Source organism: Lutra lutra, chromosome 1 (genome assembly GCF_902655055.1).
Source record: "Lutra lutra chromosome 1, mLutLut1.2, whole genome shotgun sequence".
Lineage (NCBI taxonomy): Eukaryota > Metazoa > Chordata > Mammalia > Carnivora > Mustelidae > Lutra > Lutra lutra.
This window is the reverse complement of record NC_062278.1, coordinates 12,384,971-12,405,446: the sequence shown is the minus strand read 5'-3', so window position 1 is coordinate 12,405,446 and position 20,476 is coordinate 12,384,971. Positions and strand designations below refer to the sequence as shown.

Sequence of the window (20,476 nt, the reverse complement as noted above, 5' to 3'; positions counted from 1 at the left end):
CACGAGAGCAGAAAGGTTGGTCTGTTTTTGTTTACTGTAGTATCTCCAGTCACTAGAAGAGTGCCATAGAAAGTGCTCAGTAAATCATTGTTAAATGAATGTTCAATACATTTGGATTCTCAATCTCTTTCCTGCATATTTTTTGACTACCATCTCTCTTCCTTCTGAATCACACTTCAGTTTGATCAAATTAAATTCTCGGCATTTAAAGTAGCTAGAACCTTAACAGACCTCAATCTAAAAACAGAGAATGAACACTTAATTGGCAATTGGTAAGAGGAAAAGGAAATCACAATGATTCTCACCTTTTACCACATGATTTTATTTTATTATTATAATTAATTATTTTATGATACTAAGATATAGCAGACTCCTGAGAGAATGAATGACAGTGAAAAAGGCAAATAACATCTTAGCGTTATAATGAAAACAGTTTGACCAGTGACTCTCCCGAGGGAGCTGCTGTAGATATAAGCCCACCCCCACTGTTCCCAGGGATAGAAGTGCAGATTTCTAGCCCTCTTGCTATTTGATCTGATTACTTGTAGAAGGTGTTGGGTGGTAATGGAAACAGATGATTTGTTCCAGTCTGTTGGTGTGGTTCACTGAAATCTGGCCCTACCTAGAGAATCATTCTCTATGCCATGGTCTTTATCATTACCATTGTTGTTATTATTATGAAGACTGCCTCTGTGATCTATTCTATATCAAAACACAAGTTCTGTAATGATTCAGCAGCTTAAGATACTCAGCAAGACAAATAATGAATTGTGTGAAAACATGTTGCCATGTTGTGTGAACTAATAAAGTCAAATCCGTTTATACATGGAATAAAACATTTTAAAAATTTTCTAGTTTATTCTTAACTGGTTGGCACCTTAATGTGCAGAAAGAAATGAGTCTGTGTTCAAACAGATGTCCATTCCTAAATGCCATATCATTTCAGAAAATGGATTTCATTACATAACTCAAAAATATATTCAAGTGCTCTCTTCTTCCATTCTTCTCACAAAAATAACCAATCATTTCTCAAAACATTCTGAACAGTAACTGAGCAAAACAAATTTTCAGTGGTACCAAATCTTAAGTGAAGGGAAGAAACGATGTCTTTTTCTGCTAAATTTCTGGGAAGTGTTTAGCCTTTCTTGTTCCTTCTGCCACAGATTCATGTTTAAGGACAAGTTCATAAACCTTGTCCAGAAAAGGCAGGCATGAGATTGATAGGAACAGGAAACGGTCCTAATCACTTAATTCCTCTAACTTTGGTAGCAATCTTCATGCTTTTTAAAAGAATTCAGATCACATTTTAGTGCAGGTCTTCTGGTTACAGAAAATATTTCCTCCACGGTATGAGAAAATAAGCCTATGCTTTTTTCAATTATTATATATGAGAAATGCTGCAAAGTAGTCATCGATATCACAGACAGTACTCTGAAATTAACCCCAAATAGTCTCGTCTGGAGTTTTCCCATTAGCTTATTAAGAGTAGAAGGAAGAACACAATGTTTGTTCAATGAAATATAAAAATGAAATTAAAACTAGATGAGCTACATTTAATTTAAGCATTTGCTATAGGAAGACGTATTTCCTTCTAAACGAGGTACTTGGTTTTCTCGACCTTGAAATTTTTCTTCTCAGATTAAAACAAGATATCAATTTATCCTGTTAGAATCTGAGGGCAAAATAAGAGGAAATTCCCATTTATATGGCTTTATTTATTTACAATATCAACTTCAGAAAAATAAAGAAAAATTTGCTTTTATTTACAGATTGGTTTTCTATACTGTACCTGACTGTAACGTCTGTTCAGAAACTATGGATGCATCAAGAAGAAAACAAAGAATCATTAGTAAAACAACAAGTTACAATTAAAATCTAGAGTGTTACGACAATACATTCTAAGATGGCCTCACTTTTTTCTTTTAATTCGATTTGATGACTTTATTTTTTCTGATGGCTATAGGACACCAAAGATTAAAAGATTAAAAAAAATGACAATATCTGAGGCAAACCCTTAGCATCTAAGAAAAATCCTACAGTGACTCAGCGATGTCCAGAGTTTCATAATCAGGAGGTCCTCGGCCTGCTTTTCAGACTGCTCCCGTGTGTGTGGCTTTGTGTGTGTGCACGCGCACACGGGGAGATTATGGGTCTGAAAGCCTGAGGAGCTAGAGGATATTAAACACATGAAAGATACTACCCTAATATATGCCTTTTAGTATTCTTTCTCAGACTCAGCTGATAAGTACAACCAGTTCAGTTATAACAAAACACATACATTCCCCCCAAAATCAGCATGCGGTGCAAAACTGTACAAATTCCCACAGCCACAGAGCTTAGGGGGAAATGAGCTTAGGGCACAACACTCAAAACCTTCAACAGTGAGTGACATGCCAAAAAAGATGGAAACCTATTAAAATCAGTAGTATAGTTTTATATCATTAAATAGCTTGAAAGGTATGAATACTCCTTAAATAGGGCATTTCATGTTGACAAAGACCTAAAGTTTGCTTGTCAACGTGGGCGACAGGAGGGTTGCAGCTTGTGAGTAAGGTGACCCTTGAACACACGGGTCTGAACTGCACCGGTCCACTCAACATGGGAATTTTTTTCATTAAATAAAGTACCAGAAATGTACGTTCTCTTCCTTGTGATTTTCTTAATATTTTCTTTTTCCCAGCTTACTTTATTGTAAGAATACAGTATGTAAGACATATAACATACCAAAGAAATGTGTTAATCAACTGTTTATGTTATCAGTAAGGCTTACAGTCCACAGTAGGTAATTAGTAGTAAGTTTTTGAGGAATCAGATGTCATACATGGATTGGCAATTCTAGGGGGTGGATTGGCAACTCCAGGGTTCCATACCTGGGGAACTGAGGTAGAGAGAGGTTTGAAGTATATGCCTAAGTGTATGTTTTGTGTATTTCTTTCTACCTGTCTACGTTCTGCTGGGTGAAACCACGTGTAAACTAACGGAGAACAGACATTATGCCCAAAATGTTCCCTCATAGAGCATCCATGTTGGAACAAATTCCCATTCTCAGAACACGCATTATCGCAGAACTGACTGTACATCTTTTTAGGCTTATTCGACACAGAAGAAAATGTGCAGGGAAATTTACAAAAGTGATGATCAGTTTGGGAACTCTTAGCTACCTCACTTCTTTCCTTCAACTGCTTACTTTCAACTGCTGCTTAGGAATGTGCCTCCTTATCAAAGTAGGCACAGGGGAAAGAAGGGGTAAGATGCAAATCAGCCAAGTCTCCACCACTGGGAGCCAGGAAGAAAGCCTGAAGTTAAAAGCAGTAGCTAAGATCAGACTTTGTTTTCTAGAACCTTAGTAGGGTCTCAGCTCCCCAGCCTAGTTAACATATCTCTGAGGGGCTAACGGTAATCAACTACCCCCAGCGCCACACAGAATTCTGAAAGAATCCTTGATGACCTATTAGACCAAGTAATTATCCAAGAGTGCATTATTTGATGAGGAACAATTTCTCTTACACACACAGGGAAAACTGAAAGGTTTGGTGTGGGGATAACAGAAGAAGTAAAAATGTTCAGAGTATTTAAAAGTTAAGATAAAAAAAACATGGAATTAAGGAAGTTAATTCATTAAGTTCTATAATGAATATTGGGTTTTCCCATGATACTAAATACATATTCAATGACATGAGCTCGAATTCTTTTGATTTTAATAAGACTCAGTAAAAGATAAAAAGCTACCCTGAAAACCATATATTTATGTCAAATATTAAAGTGTCCTATAATAAGCAATATTTTAAATTATTATGATTTAATGTTTGTTCGAACAATAGTAAGACCAAGTTATAGAAATCTGGGGTTAATAATTAGCAAAATAACCAATAAAGGTACTTTTTTTCCTCAATTAATCATTTGTTTTCTTATATATTTAGATTACTGAACATTCTATTAAAGGTAGTAGCTGAATATTCTATGAAATCCTGCCTCATACAAAGTTAACGATACTTAAACCATTTACCCCCTCAATCATATCTATAAAAGAAAACATGCATGAGCCTCATTTCAGAGCTCAGTAATACCACTGATGATAAAAAACATTCCAAAAGAGCTCAGCCTCTTTAGAGAAGGCAGTTTTTAAAAACTACTTGGATAGAAATTTTCCCCAAAACTATTGTAGTCAACTCAATCTAAAAAATATTCATGTAAATAAATTAACATTTATTTCTTGGACTTCTGGAAGGGATATAAATAACATAAAGTAATCAAAATATAAAGTAAGTATGCATACCACGCAAACTTCCTGTAGTTAAAAGTGCTCGAGCTTTGTCAGCTAAATCACTATTAAGAGTATTTCCCAGCAGTAAAACATCTATGGCCTCTTGCTTGGAGCTGTCAAAGAAGTTATTCTGAATCGTTCTAGTAACAGAACGAGCACCATCTTTTAACTTTCCAGCCTGTTGGGGAAAAAACAGCATGGATTTTTGTTCCAAAGAGTGCTAATTGAACTCAGTAGGCACTTTGAAACTTTAAATCAGTTTTATATGACTTTACTGCAATAGAAAGGGCCTAATCATTCCATTTTGAATATCAAATCATCATAATAAAATGGCTCAACATTTCATTGTTTCTCTTCCTTTTGGATAACAGCTCTCAGCAAAAAGAAGGAAAAATCTCAATACCACAACCTCACCTACTAATGCTATCTAGAGCTGTAAATGCTTAAAATTGTTTACTATAAAGGAAATAAAGTGAAGTGTACCTATTTAAAACAAGAAAATTAAGTCTTACCCTGTAACTCTTAGAACTGGGGATGGGATGGGGGTGAAGGAGATCAAGGATATTGAGCACTGATATGCTCTGACACTTCAAAGTATGTTAATGGTAGAAAAATAAAATTGGAATTGCTCCTAAATAACTTTAATATTAGTCAAAACTAAGACTGAACATAAGAATGAAGGACTGGTCTAAAAAGAAATTTATAATTTCAGTTCATAAATATTAAATGCAAACTACAGTTTGTCATTTTATTGGTCTTAGATCATTTTATTGCCTATGTAAATATAAATAATAAAAATGATAAACTGAGGCCAATTCCTTTAGTGGAAGAGCTGATTATAACTTCTTTTTTGAGTACAGTTGAGACACAATGTTACATTAGTTTCAGGTGTTCAGCACAGTGATTAGGTAACTCTCTATGTTACACTAGGCACACTGCCAGCGTAGCTACCATCTGTCACCACGAAACGTTATGACAATACCGTGGACTATATTCCCTATGCTATGCCTTTCATTCCTGTGATGTTTCATTCCATAACTGGAAGCCTGTATTTCCTGACTATAACTTTTAATGAACACATATTTAAATTAAGCATGTTAGTTACCATAAAGATTTCTTTTGATCTTAAGGATTTTGATGTCTTAAAACAAACAAATAAACAAAAACCCAAACTCTTGACTTTTAGAAAACCGCTTCAGTTTGTAATATGTAATTTTCATTCCTTACAGAAATATCAGTAATTTGAGAATTAAAACATTATTTCCTTCCACATGGTAACACATATAAATGACATTATTTGAAAAGACACTCACCATTCATATTATCAGGCAATTAATCAAAAGGAACCCAGAGAAAGGAAAAGAAAGAGCAGTTCAGATGTTAGAGTTTAGTTTAATTCAGACTCGTATATTTAATATGTGAAATTTCATTTCTATTATGTTAGAGACAAAAGACCACTGAAAATATATGTAACCTGTATATATATATATTGTCACAGTTACTGCAGAAACAAAAAGGCAGAAGAACATAGAAGAATATTTTAAGCAACAGTTGTAGAGAATTAAGTTTTAGCAGTAAGAATGATATTATCTATTTTAAAAGAGTAATAAAGGAGGTTTAACAATTTCAGGTTTTCAAAAATAGGGCCCATTTAAGAAGTAAATACTTGTAAATGTCAACAAAATCAATTCTGTGAATTGAACAAAAGCAGCTTTGCAGGTAAGGTCAGTACCTCTGAACAGAGAGAGGCATGGCATTTTATGAGACATAGAAGAGGAAGAAGACTTAGAAATTAAAAGAAGACTTAGAGATGATGAATGGCCTTCAAAGAATTCCAGGGGCTGTACAGAGGGGGCTGCAGAACTATAAAAATGGTAAATGTCCTTATTTCTATACTTGAGGTAATTTGAAGAACTGTAGAAATTTAAAATGTTAATAAAGTCCAATGGAGAACAGGAAGCTTAAAAGGCAGTGTTTAAGCATATAGAATAAATCCCTTAATAAGTGCCAAATACTAGAGGAGAAAGTGGCCTGTAGATAAGGCCAGCAACATAAAGCAATGATGAGGCACAGAATTATAAATAAGCCCATCTCTCACACTTCTTTTGTACATTTTGATAGCCTCCTTTTCAAGGTAAGATAAATTAAAGAACAGAAACTTAATAATCAAGCCCTAAAGGTGTTGGGCTCATAGGAAGTATTGCATAAATTGTCCAATGATTTGTTCATCCATCCACCATTTGTCACAATTCTATTAAATAGTAGGCACTACAAGTGCTGGGAACACAAAGCCAAATGTGACAGGACCCTCCATTAGGATGACTACGGTTTTAAAAAATCACCTTTATAATCAAAATAAACAACACAATAAGTAAAACAGGTAGGTAAGGGAAAATCATGAAAAAAAAATGTGAGCAATACATACATAGGCCTACTGGATTATATCACTAAACAACTAAATACGTCATATTAATACCCCCCAAACCTAGGGAAATAACTCTCTTCCATCCAACCACTAGTATCTCCTACAAAAGGAAGTGTTAAAGAGGACATAATGGCATAATAAAATAGAATTCTGAAACAGATACCTAAAAAAACCCAACATTCATTCATTCCTTTAGTCATTCATTCATTCATTCATTCACTCATTCATTCATAAATGAGAGCAAGTGGAGGAGAGGGGTAGGGTAGTGGGAGAGAATCCCAAGCAATCTCAATCCCATTGAGAGTGGAGCCTGCAAGGGCGGGGGGTGGTGCTCAATCTTTGGACCCATGAGATTATGACCTGAGCTGAAACCAAGAGTTGGTCAACTTAATCAACTGAGCCACCCAGATGCCCCCAACTATTAATTTTAAAAGAGATGATTTAATAGCTTATTAGAAGGAAAATGAGGATCTTTTGTAACATTATGATAAATCTAGATCTACCTTAGCCTTTCCTTCAAGAGCTCCGGTCCCTGCGTATATCTTACTGATTGAATCACCATTCACGGACCACATCGACCTAAAAACTTCTTGAAAGCGAGTCACCAACTGAGGCTTTTCAGCTAAGCCAAGAGCTTCCAGCTGTTTTGCTAGCATCTAAAATAGCAAAAGAGAAACTTTTATAAGCATGTTGATTGATACATTGTGATGTGACTTTTTAAGACCTACAAGAATCAAAAATTCACAGTTTATAGGACTATGTGGCACTGGATTCTGAAAACTTACCGGTTTACTAGGCTGTATTCTATCCCACCATTTCAATTTTTAAAGTAAATACCACAACAGTGAAGCTTGCGAGTGCCTTAATATTCCCATGTAGCAATATCCTTTCTGGTTAAATGGTAAAATTAACCTTATTAAAATATCTCTATAAATCAAACTGGTTTAAAACTTAAAGAACTAACTATTCAACAGCATGCATTGGAGCACATAAAAATAACTGCATAGGTTATTTAAATAGATATAGAAATAACTAATTTTCTCTAATTTTTGGATTGGGTATTACACACTTGGGTGACTAAAATCAGGAGATTATGAAAAAGTAGAGTTGTTCTTGAACTATCACAAAAATAAATAAATTAGTCTTATTTCTGAATAAAGTCATAACAGTTTAATGTATAAAACCTATATTGGTAATGTCTATAAGGGGAGCTGGCGGGAATACATCGTGCAAGAATGCAAGGTCTTCAGGCCACCACAATTCCTTCATCACAGGTAACAATAAACATGTTTAGAAATCATTCGCCTTTGGAACTTTGGCCTTTAAATCTGTCAGTCAAAGCAATAATCTTTACTCAGTCCATTTGTCTTATTTGAAATCCAATCGTGTTTTATGCCTTGCATTTTTACTTAACTCTTTCCTGTTTATGTTTCTTTTTATCTGTATCATGATTATCCATACTTACAAAAAGATCAAAAACTAAAATAATATTTTAAAAAACACTAAACTAGGTTCATTTGTTACCTATGGACTTATACCAGAGCTGTTCTTCGTTAGCATGAAGAATAAAACAAAACTGGGCTCCAGCACCATCTCTATCATTTATAGCTCCCTCTCTTCAAGGAATTTGGGAAAACTAGTCTTAGCTTCTAGTTTGGCTCGGCCTACTCTAGCAGTAAATTTTGTAACCAGTCAACCAATTGCTATATACGAGGGAGTTCTCTCTCACCTAATTACCAACAATGGATACCGGCTAAGTCAGATTCTGAGAACTAATATTTGTTACACTTTTAATGAAGACTTTCAAGTATTTCAGTAAGTTTACTCTCAGAATCTAAGTAAACATATTCAGCCACTTAAAAACGCAACTCAAAACAAACCCAAGCCATGTGATAAATGCCATTCAAACGACCAGACCCCTGCTTTTACTTTTCTCGTCTCCGTCATATTTTCTACATAAATTATAATAAGACTCAATGACAGAGTGTTTAATAAAAAGGCACAACAGTAAAAATTATTTAGCTACTGTGAAGAATACATTTCTGTAGCAGAGAAATCTACACACTATGCTTTCATATTTGAGACAGAAATAACCTCAGTTGCAAAGTAACTAATTAACCAATGTCCTGGCCAAATTTAAGATCATTAACTGGAAGAAATAAGAACATGTTACTTCCTATTCTTGTTTTTATAGTATTTGAGAGCTATGCTAAGTTCCTATGTAACTAAATGAAGACCCACCACAGCCTTATGACCCCTACAGTTGCATAACAGGAAAAACTTAGAAAGCTCAGCATTGCTAGTGTGTCATAGAGTTGAGACTATGTCTATATTAGACTGAATTTACGGATACGTAGTAAAGAAAAAAAAACTTTTAAACAAAGACTTTGTTACAGAATCTCAATCTAATTCACTCTAATTCTCACTAACAACTGCATTTTCATCGACCCTGTTTTTTGTAGCTACTGATTTGAAAACACCATATAAATTGCACTGGGTTACAGACTGTCAAAAATATAACCCTATAGACCTGAAAAAGGATCCTCCCCACTTCTGAAGAAACTACACAAAGAACAAAGGCCAATATGTATACATACATTATGTATGTGTGTGTGTGTATATATATATATATTTTTTTTTCTTCCAGAAGACAAAAGAAGTAATTGTTGGAATAGTATAAATAGCAGTTTTTAAAGGGAAAGTTAAGGAACAACACAGGGAAACATCAGCTATCTAAAGAGAGTATTTGAAACAGGTAAAGGGAACATTTAAATGAAAAGGAATTTTGAGGGAGGAAAAACCCATAAGAGAAGAAATGCCTTTAATGAAGCATAATTTCATTTTATGAAAAGTAATGAGAAACATAAATATTACAAAAACATTAAAAGAGGCATTTGATACAAGTCACATACATACATTTCAACTTTTTTTTTTTTTTTTTTTTACCTCTAAGCCGAGGAATGCCTGCACGCTATTTGTTTCTATCAAGACAATCCAAGCAGTTTGTTCGAACCGTACCACTCTGGCATCTGCAACAAATTCAGTAAAGTTTAACAGCTAGTTTGAAACACAAATAATAAAGCTAAGACAAAATGAGGAACCATTAAGGTGATTAAAATATAATTTCCACTTTTTTTTAAGCATCCACTTTTTACTCCCAACTTTTTATTACCACAATTTTCAAACACACACACACACACACACACACACACACACACACACACCACAAATGAAAGAATTTACAGCAAAACTCCATATACCCACCATCTAGATTCCACAACTGTTAACATTCTGTTGTATACTCCTTATCACATATCTACTTATCTACACCCACTTATTTTTAATTAGGCCAGTAGTCAGGAGCTAAATATGCATTCAAATTTATGACCCCAGAGCTCTTTGCACATAAAAGATAATCAAATATTTATGGAAGAAATTTTAGGTTTTTAACCTAAGATGTTATCTCTACTAACCTATATGAATTTCTATGGCATTGAAACTAAATATTGCACAAATTGATAAAGCTAAAAGTTTGAGCTTTGTTCACTGAAGTCTACCTCATGCCATACTCTGACTTTAATTTCTTCAGTACATACTTTCCTCCTCTACCTCATAATCAAAAACTGAAGATTTAAATTATACTAAAGCAGATAACAAACTATGTCTTTTACTTCTATTTGCAGTTAATAGTCCTTACTGAAGTCAAGATATATTAAAATACTAGTTTTAAGGGAGAAGTGAGATAGTTTCACAGATAATAGCATGAGGTCTGCAAGCAGATAAAACCTAGCTCTAACACTTTTTAGCTATGTGATTTGGGGCAAATTATAGTCTATGCCTCAATCTCCTCAAATGTTAATGGGGATAATAACTGAACTGATCCCTTCAACGGTTGTTACAGGTACATGTAAAGACTACATACACTGCCTGGCTCAAAATATGTGCCCAATAATATAAGCTCTTGTTACTACCACTTGTTCAATTCTAAAGAAAGAAAAACAAGCCTAAAATCAAGTATCATAAAGATATTTTATTTTATGATAAACTTTGGTATAAAAAAAGGAAATTTAAGAGCTCAATGTTAAGAATAATTTTTACAATATAGCAAAGTCCCAACTCAAAGAGAAGAGAAACAGAGAAGTCAAACCTTTGAACTTCACTTCCATTGAAATAAAAAAATCCATAATCTACAAACTTTTGGACTTGAGGTTTAAGAACACTATGCAATTTTTCTGCCTTTCCTCCTTTAACCATTTGATGATAGTCAAAATTCACCATCTGGATATCAGCAGCATGTTCAGAAGCTTTCAAATGGCTCTGAAAGTAAAAAGGCAAATACTCATCTAAATGTTAACTAAATACGACCTTATCAAGTAATGTTAAAATGGAACCTTACATTTTAAATTTAAACCTCGGCACGGTCCCTTGAAATCTCACTGATCTCACACAAATCTTGCATCGATGCTGGCAGTAAAATGGAAAATTACTTTCTAATATCCAGTAACATCTTTTTTGTAAAACCTCACATATGGTCCCCAAGAGATTAGGTGACATAATTAACATAAGAGAAGTTAAATAATATTCTCATCTGATTTAGAAAATTAAACCACCAGCACTTCATTTTTTATAAATTTAGTATCTGTATCTGTTATAGAATCTCAAAATAAAGTAACTGATTTAAGACAAAACCTATCAAAGACTGAAAAATTCATTTTTGATACTTTCATTCAAATGTTTTAAAAGTCATTTTCTAAAGTATAATCTAATAGCATTTATTTCACAAGCTTAAAAACAAAATAGTCAAATAATTAAGTCACTTCCAGACTTCATGAGACTAAACTTCAGAAAATGTTCTCTAACCATTCTGTTTGATTTGAGACAATCTTATGGAACACCATCATTTATATTAATTATCAATTCAGTGAGTGTTTATGAGGAATATTTTTTCTTTAGAAGTTGAACATATCTTTGGGTTCTTTTTACTTAAAATTCTCAAACTTTCATCAATACAAGAAGGTACAGCTTTGCATGTATACAAATGAGTTATTCACCATTTCATAGGTTTAAAACAATGACTGTGGTTTCTAGGAAATAGGCAAGACGATGAACAGATGAAGGAGGAAACTGCCTGGTATCTTTTTACCAGTGACAGATGAACATTTTTTAGAGAGGAGGATATTCTTCTGCTTCTCCATGGCCTAAATAAGTACACTTCAGAAAACAGCATCAATTCCTTTGAAAGCTTTCCATAATCCCAATTTCAGTATATGTGCTGCCGAAGTGAGCACCATAATCCCAATTTCAGCAACATTATGTAAAACTGGTTCTTAGTAGCCTGAAGAGTTAATGGTTCCAACAAGTACCCAGCCTTTTTCTAGGAAGTAATTTCATTATTGTATCATATTATTTTTTAATATCTTCTACATGTCCATGGGCCAGAACAGAAGAAAAAATGATCATGCCTACCTGGAAAGCCTTACTTAGCATATGTTCACCTTCCTTAGATCCAAGCAAATTTACTATTATTTGTTTACCATATAAATTCTTAAGTGTTCTAAAATGCCTATTAAAGAAAAAAAGAGGAAATAAACACATGACAAGTGATAAGTGATAAACTAATTTTTTCTTCAACAAACAGAAATCCATTAAATAGAACCTATAAGACGGTTTCCTAAATTTCTAGAATTGGCAAAACTGGATACAAATTCATTGACCAATTCATTCCTCTCAAAACTCTGAATTTACCAAAAATTCAGTTAATGCCTCTGACCCATCAGTGCTGAGACTCCCACCTGTGCTGTAGCTGCTGGACCCACCCAGCCCCTCTTCGCTCTGTGAGGCTGGTGCCACCTAAGCACGGAGAACACGAGCCATCCAGCTTGGGGTGGCAGCTATGGCAGAGGGCTGCACCTCATATGTGAGGACGTCACATATTCTGTGGGTATCCAGGACCTCCTTAACAGTTCTAATCTTATGAAAAATAGGCCACCCACCCATCTCCCCTCCAGGAACCCTCCGCTTGTTTCCTAGAGTTAAGAGTCTCTTATGGTTTGCCTCCTTCTCTGTTTTCATCTTATTTTATTTTTCCTTCCCTTTCCCAATGTTCATTGGTTTTGTTTCTTAGATTCCACATAAGAGTGAAATCATATGGTATTTGTCTTTCTCAGACTGGCTTATTTTGCTTAGCATAATACACTTTAGTTTTATCAACATCATTGCAAATGGCAAGGTTTCATTGTTCTTGATGGCTGAGAAATAGCCCATTGTATATATACCACCTTTTTTTTAACCCATTCATCAGTCGATGGACATCTGGGCTCTTTCCATAGTTTGACTATTGTGGACGTTGCTACTATAAACACTGGGGTGCATGTGCCCCTTTGAATCATTATGTTTCTATCCTTCGGATAAATACCTAGTAGTCAATTGCTGGGTCATAGGGTAGTTCTATTTTTAACTTTCTGAGGAACCTCTATATTGTTTTCCAGAGTAGCTGTATCTGTTTGCATTCCTGCCAACAATGTAAGCGGGTTCCCCTTTCTCTGCGTCCCCACCAATACCTGTTGTCTCCTGACTTGATAATTTTAGCCATTCTGACTGTGAGTGGTATCTCATGGTGGTTTTGATTTGTATTTCTCCAATACCAAGTGATGTTGAGCATTTTTTCATGTGTCTGTTGGCCCTCTGGATGTCTTCTTTGGAGAAATGTCTGTTCATGTCTTCTGCCCATTTCTTAACTGGATTTTTTGTTTTTGGAGTGCTGAGTTTGGTAAGTTCTTTACAGATTTTAGACACTAGCCCTTTAGCTGATAAATCATTCACAAATATCTTCTCCCACTCATAGGCTGCCGTTTAGTTTTGTTGACTGTTTCCTTTGCTATGCAAAAGCTTTTTTCCTCATCAAGTCCCAACAGAACTCATTCCCACTTCTGTTTCCCTTGATTTTGGAGGCGTGTCTAGCAAGAAACTGCTGTGTGCTAAGTCTTTGAAATCTAGTATGCGTTTATTTAATACTTACAGTACATCTCAATTTGGACTAACCATATTTCAAGTACTCAGTAACCACATGTGGCTAGTGGTTACCCTATTAGCATATATTCAAAGACGTGGTTTTGAGGCCAAGAATCAAGACCCACAACCCAATGCCACCAACCCCAGAAGTCATAATACTGGGTATCACTTTCTTCTGGTTAAATTAGGAGTCAGAAGAAATTTTACTTAGAGCCAAAACAAGCCGAAATGAAATCAGTAAAATATAATAACTAGTTTTGTTGCTTAACAATATCAAAACTTATAGCATTATATAAAAATAATTAATTTTACCTGTCAAAAGCAGGGGCATTGGCTTCAAATCCCCTTGACATACGAACACGATGAGATCCCACCTACAAGAGAAACACATTTAATCATACCAAAAGCCAACATGTAAACAATACGTAGTAATTCATTTGTTGAACAAAAAAATAGTACATTGAATAATTGATTTTCATTCATATTATTATTTTTAAAAAAGCCAAGTTCAACCTTTCCTTTATTTTAAAAACATGACCTCATTAAAAAGAAAAAAAAAACCAAAAACAAAACCTAGAGGGGCGCCTGGGTGACTCAGTCGTTAAACTTCGGCTCAGGTCATGATACCAGGGTCTGGGATGATCCCCACATGCCTGTAGGGTTCCCTGCTCAGTGGGAAGTCTGCTTCTCCCTCTCCCACTCCCCTGCTTGTGTGTTCCCTCTCTCCGCTGTGTCTCTCTCTGCCAAATAAATAAATAAATAATCTAAAAAAAAAAAAACAGACAAACTAGAAGTCATGAAACATTCATAAACTAATAACAATTTTTACTTACAAAAGTATTTTTTTAAAAGATTTATTTATTTGCCAGACAGAGATCACAAGTAGGCAGAGAGGCAGGCAGAGAGAGAGAGAAGGGGAAGCAGGCTCCCCTCGGAGCCGAGAGCCTGATATGGGGCTCAATCCCAGGACCCTGAGATCATGACCTGAGCCAAAGGCAGAGGCTTCAACCCACTGAGCCACCCAGGCGTGCCCCAAAAGATATTTTTAAGAGGTCTTTTGCATACATTACCTTGTTTTAAGCTCAAACTACATGCCTGTGTAAGTTAACATATTACTACCATCTGGGTAATAAAAAAATTGAAATGCAGACAAGTAAAATAACTTGTCCTCTCAGATCAAGAGAACTAATTAAAAAAAAAAAAAAAGATTCACACAAGAATTCAGGTCTCCTGAACTAAATTTCTACTCTTCCAAGCTGCCTACAAATGCAATGTCTACATATTTTTCTTTGTTATGCTAAATACTCTATTACTTCTCCTTCATCCAAAGATTCAACAAATTAAAAAACAGTGTTCCTGGGGCGCCTGGGTGGCTCAGTTGGTTAAGCGACTGCCTTCAGCTCAGGTCATGATCCTGGAGTCTCGGCAGGGGGTCTGCTTCTCCCGCTGACCTCTCTCCTCTCATGCTCTCTTTCTCAAATAAATAAATAAAATTTAAAAAAAAAATCACTGTTCCTGGAAAAACAGGCTTTCCAAGTCAGTCTCACAGTCACACACAAATAATCAGAAAATATGGGTTAAGAAGGGTTAAGAAAATTAAACAAGATGGAAAATATCTGCCTTCCTGTTTTGTTATAGTTTTTCTTTTCTCACATAGGAGAGTAGCAGAAAGATGACACAAAGTTAAGAAATATATAAGAGATGCCAAGAAGAAATATAAAAGTGACAGCAGGGGATGTCTGGGTGGCTCAGTGGGTTAAGCCTCTGCCTTCAGCTCAGGTCATGATCCCAGGGTCCTGGGATGGAACCCAGCATCAGGCTCTCTGCTCCGAGGGGAGCCTGCTTCCTCCTCTCTCTCTCTGCCTGCCTCTCTGCCTACTTGTGATCTCTGTCAAGTAAATAAATAAAATCTTAAAAAAAAAAATCTATCCTTTAAAAAAAAATAAAAATAAAAATAAAAGTGACAGCAGATTATTTCCCTGAACTTCACTTTTAAAAATTTCCCTCGGAAGCTCTGGTATCAAAGTTCCCCAGAATTCATTCTCCCCAGTTTGAACAAAGTGACTTTGAAAGGGCATGGGAAGAGGGCTACCAAACCAGTCACACAGTTTAACAAGTAAAATCAGAAAATAAGCTCTAGGGGTGCCTGGGTGGCTCAGTGGGTTAAGCCGCTGCCTTCAGCTCAGGTCATGATCCCAGGTCCTGGGTTCAAGCCCCACATCGGGCTTTCTGCTCAGCAGGGAGCCTGCTTCCTCCTCTCTCTCTGCCTGCTTCTCTGCCTACTTGTGATTTCTCTCTGTCAAATAAATAAATAAAATCTTTAAAAAAAAAAAAAAGAAAGAAAATAAGCTCTAACATGCTCATCCAATTTGAAATTTGAATTAATGGTATTATCCATTCATCACACATCCTTCTCTCCTGAAAGTGAGACAATCTAGTGACTCTCCTGATAACCAGTATTTTCTCTTTGATGTTTTTCTTTTCAATAAGAAATGATTTGCCTAATGTCACACCTATATTCAAGTTCATTTTATGGTGCTTAATAGTCTTTATAAAATTTTAAAATTTGAAAGATGTGTACCCCAAGACATGAAGCATTTTAGACTGAAGAAAACTCAGCAGAAGTCGATACCTTTTCTTTGGAGTACTCTCAGGTAATTGCCTACAACTCTAAAAAGGTCCGAGCCTCAGCATTTTTCTACTGATTAATATTTATCTTGAACAGTACTGCCAACTGCCAAAAAGGTAAAAAAAAAAAAAAATACAAGTACTGTTTTTCAGGCAATGGCTGTGACTGTTCCCCATCACTCTGGTCTTTGACACACAACTAGCTATACATCATAACTCTTAGTAACATATTGGTTAAACTAGACTGGTTTTATTACTCAATTAGGTTTTAGGACAACTGCCTAAAAAAAATTCTATAATAAAAGAGATCTTATATTAATGGTGATAAAAGTAGTACTCCCAAAAGTTGTAAGGTTTTAAATAACCATAAACTTATCTAATTTTTTAAAAAGTTGTACCAAAAATATCTTTTAAAAAAACCACTTAATTGGGTGATATGGAACATCATTTTCCATTAATACTACTGCTTCATGTTTACATATTTCTCTAACTTTAATTAGACCCGAAGTTGAGTGCGCAGCACTATACAAAACAGCTCTGATGAGGCTTTCCATCATTTAAGGCTAATATAGCTATAATATAATGTCAGAGTAACAGTTTAAATTGTAAATGTTAAAGAACTTCTGAGAAAGGAAGTCATAAGTAAAATCCATGAGTGTGCCACCACTTAAAGTATCATTCTTATCTGTGTAGCACCTTAGGACACTCCTAGTAATACCTCAAACTAATTTATATTGACATTTACCTGTTCCGTAAAAGGCCTAGCCACCCCAAACAGATGATAAGCTCTCTCTGAAGCATCAGTGTAGTTTTTAAATCTGTCATAGTATACATTATGCACCCAGTATAAAATAATATACATTGGAGGAACTTAAGTATTTAATGAAGAGATCAGTGTGGAGGAGGGACTGAATCCACTTAAGGAGATCTGAGTGCACTCTACTGAAGGATGGCAAACTTTAATTTGGGGAGAGAGGATACTTGTTAGAAGACGCAAGGCATGAAATTGGTTGGACAGGCAGAGGAAAGCAGATTGTGAAGAAAAGGGCGCCTCACAATGCTGATGAGCATAATATAACAAAAGTGGGAAGCACTGCCAGAGAGCTGGGAGGAGACAGTCAGGAAACTGTGAGAGTCTTCCAGGCAAGAAGAAATGAGGAAGAGCCGAACTGGGATGACAGAGTGGGAAGTGAAAGGCAAGGGAGAGTCCCAGGGCCTAGGAGGATGCTGGGTTAAGTATCACAGGGCTACCTATGCTGGTTCAGGACTGGCTGTTAGAGCAGACAGGGCTGGCGATGCTTCAAGGTCAACAGAATAACATCAGGTACACAGAAGTTCTCAAATGTGAATGGTAGGAAACTTGGTTAAAAATACAGATTTCTGGTCACATTTTAAGAGATTCTGTTTCAGCTGATGTGAAGTTGAGACCATGAATCTTTACTTTAAAATCACCTTCAAAATCTCACAATTAAAAAAACCTCAGAGGAATTATCTGTGGGGATAAGAGGCAAGTGAAGGGACAAGTCCCAAGGAATCTCTGTCGGTGCCTCTCGCGAGGTAACACAAACTTCAAGGAACCCTAAAATTAATTCCAGTCCTGAGAATACAAAGGATACCTAACAATCATTTTCAACCACTCTCTATCAAAAGCTCTTATTTATTTTCTAAGGGGAAATAAATTTGGGGACTTCGTATTTTATATTTTTAAAAATGAATATTTTTCAGTTTTTAAAAAGTGATGAAATATTTTCATTCCTTTCTTACCTATTCTTAGAATGATGGGGGAAATTTTTGACAAGAACTCAGGAATTGTAACTGCTTTCAATTCCTGTTAATTCGTGGCCTGTCTTACATAAATTGCAGTATTGCAAAGGTTCAAGTGGTCTGCAATTTTTCTCCACTCCAGCCATCCTAAATGTAAGAGATCTAGCTGTGAACTAAAAGGAGGCAAGATTTTTTTCTGTCCATTTTCTCAGTATTATAGGCTAAAGCATAAAACTTGCTAGACAATACATACAGAAGTCTAAAATGAAAATAATGTACACTTTAGGGATTAAAGATTTTTGAATAAAAATAAAATGTAATGGGATCAGGAAGGAGACACACAATAAGAGACTCTTAATCTCACAAAACAAACTGAGGGTTGCTGGGGGGAGGGGGTTCGGGAGAAGGTGGTGGGGTTATGGACTTGGGGATGGTATGTGCTATGGTGAGTGCTGTGAAGTGTGTAAACCTGGCGATTCACAGACCTGTACCCCTGGGGCTAAAAATACATTATATGTTTATAAAAAAATTAATTTTTTAAAAAAACCTACAAAAAAATAAAATGTGAAATCACACTATTATGGGCCATCTAATAGTATGAACTTACAAGAAAAAAAAAATCTTATATTTTAAAGATTAGATATTTACATCAACAAAGTTAAAAAAATCAGAAAGCAAATCAGAGAACATATTAAAGATAACAGGTTACTACAAATTATAAATTTCAATAGCAGATGTATTATTGATAACAATAGCTAACCCTCACACAGTGCTGCCTGTGGGTACCATGCATTGGTCTTAGTACTTTTCATTTTATCCTTACAACCCTATAAACAGGAACTACTAATATTATTATTTTTCCTGTTTTATAGATAAACAAACTGAGACACAGAGGTGTTAAACCACTTGCCCCAAATCATACAGCTAGTAGTGGCAGAGTAGGTATCCAAACTGAGAAATCCGGTTTCAGAAGCCTTTTTTCTTTAAACTACATTCTTCTACCTAAAGAGGCTAAATTATTATTTATTAAGATACTGAAATAGTAAATAAGAAACAATGAATATCAACTGCTTGGAAACATTACAATTTTCATAATAAATACAGCAGTTAATTTCTATGGACATTTGAAAGAACATTAAATCAAAAATATCTAAGACAATTCCACGAACTCTTATATTTAGACCCTCGGCTGTCAATCTATCTAATATTAATAAACTGAATAACAGAACCATCCAATGAACTGTCCTGAAAGTTTAGAAAACATGGAAAATATTCAAGAGAAACCCACAAGATAAAACAATGTTACACAGATACCTGCAACCCTGGTTGCTCCCAGAACAATGGAACAGATCCCCGGATTTGTATGAAAGAAGAAACAGAGTCATCTAAGTACACAACCTACAGAGAAAAATCAGATATAAAATATTTCCACAAAGTTATTTCCTCTACATGACAAAGACAAATTTACTAACATCTGTTACCTGCTAGTTTTTTGTCTTATGACCAGTCTCTCGCATATAATTGTCCAAACAAAATATCCAGAAGAGGCAACTAAATAAGTTTGACTTTCTTTTAATTAGTGATAGTTTTGCTGTATATTATCCAAAAAAAGAGTAAAAACATAAGCATATGTATCATAACTTTTAAAAAGGAATGCCTTCTAACTCTCAATATTTTACACACTTACCTTTACATTGATTTTTTTTTAGGTTTTTTTTTTTATTTTTTATTTTTCAAAAACTAATTTGAAGAACTGAGTTGGGCTGGGGGTGTGGCCTGAATTTCAATTCTATAGTTTCAGAGCCAAAAATGTCGTAATTTTTAAAAAATTCAACAACTCTACACATTTCTCATTGCTCAACAAGGTAAGTGTTCTCTTAACCCCCTTTATCGATTTCCCCCAACCACCTCCCCCCTCTGGCAACCACCCGTTTGTTCTCTGTATTTACGAATCTTTTTTTTTTGTTTTGTCTCTTTTTTCTTCATTCGTTTTATTTCTTAAATTCCACATATGAGTGAAAACATATGGTATCTGTCTATCTCTGACTGCAAATGCCATAACTTAATTTTAGATGGTATATATATCTACCTTTAAGAGCTGGGTTTGATTTAATTTCACAAAAAAAAGTTATCTTTTTATTAAGACATTTTTATTAAGTTGTCATGCTCTATAACTGAAGATTTTAAAAATTCAATACCAAAATGTACAGCATTGACAACAGCATGCTAATTAGTAAAATTCTTGTTACTCATTTGAAGAGCCATATCTAAGTTTGTTTATAAATACGTTTGTCTCAGAGAAGCCTTCCTTAAGGCCAGTAAGTAGCCAAGAACAACCACAAGATGACATTACAGATGTGAAAAGGAGTTCTGAATCAAATGGA

At 35.0% G+C, this 20,476-nt stretch overlaps 1 protein-coding gene across 1 annotated transcript in view; it reads right to left on the bottom strand.

Moving 5' to 3' along the window:
* Positions 1-20,476, bottom strand: part of SYNJ1 (synaptojanin 1) — an 85,313-nt gene that overhangs the window by 37,480 nt on the left and 27,357 nt on the right. Inside the window, 9 exon segments of the mRNA XM_047720956.1 lie at positions 1,790-1,813; positions 4,277-4,433; positions 7,193-7,345; positions 9,636-9,668; positions 9,670-9,718; positions 10,837-11,006; positions 12,156-12,252; positions 14,013-14,074; positions 19,407-19,490. Coding sequence (XP_047576912.1) covers positions 1,790-1,813; positions 4,277-4,433; positions 7,193-7,345; positions 9,636-9,668; positions 9,670-9,718; positions 10,837-11,006; positions 12,156-12,252; positions 14,013-14,074; positions 19,407-19,490 — 829 coding nt within the window.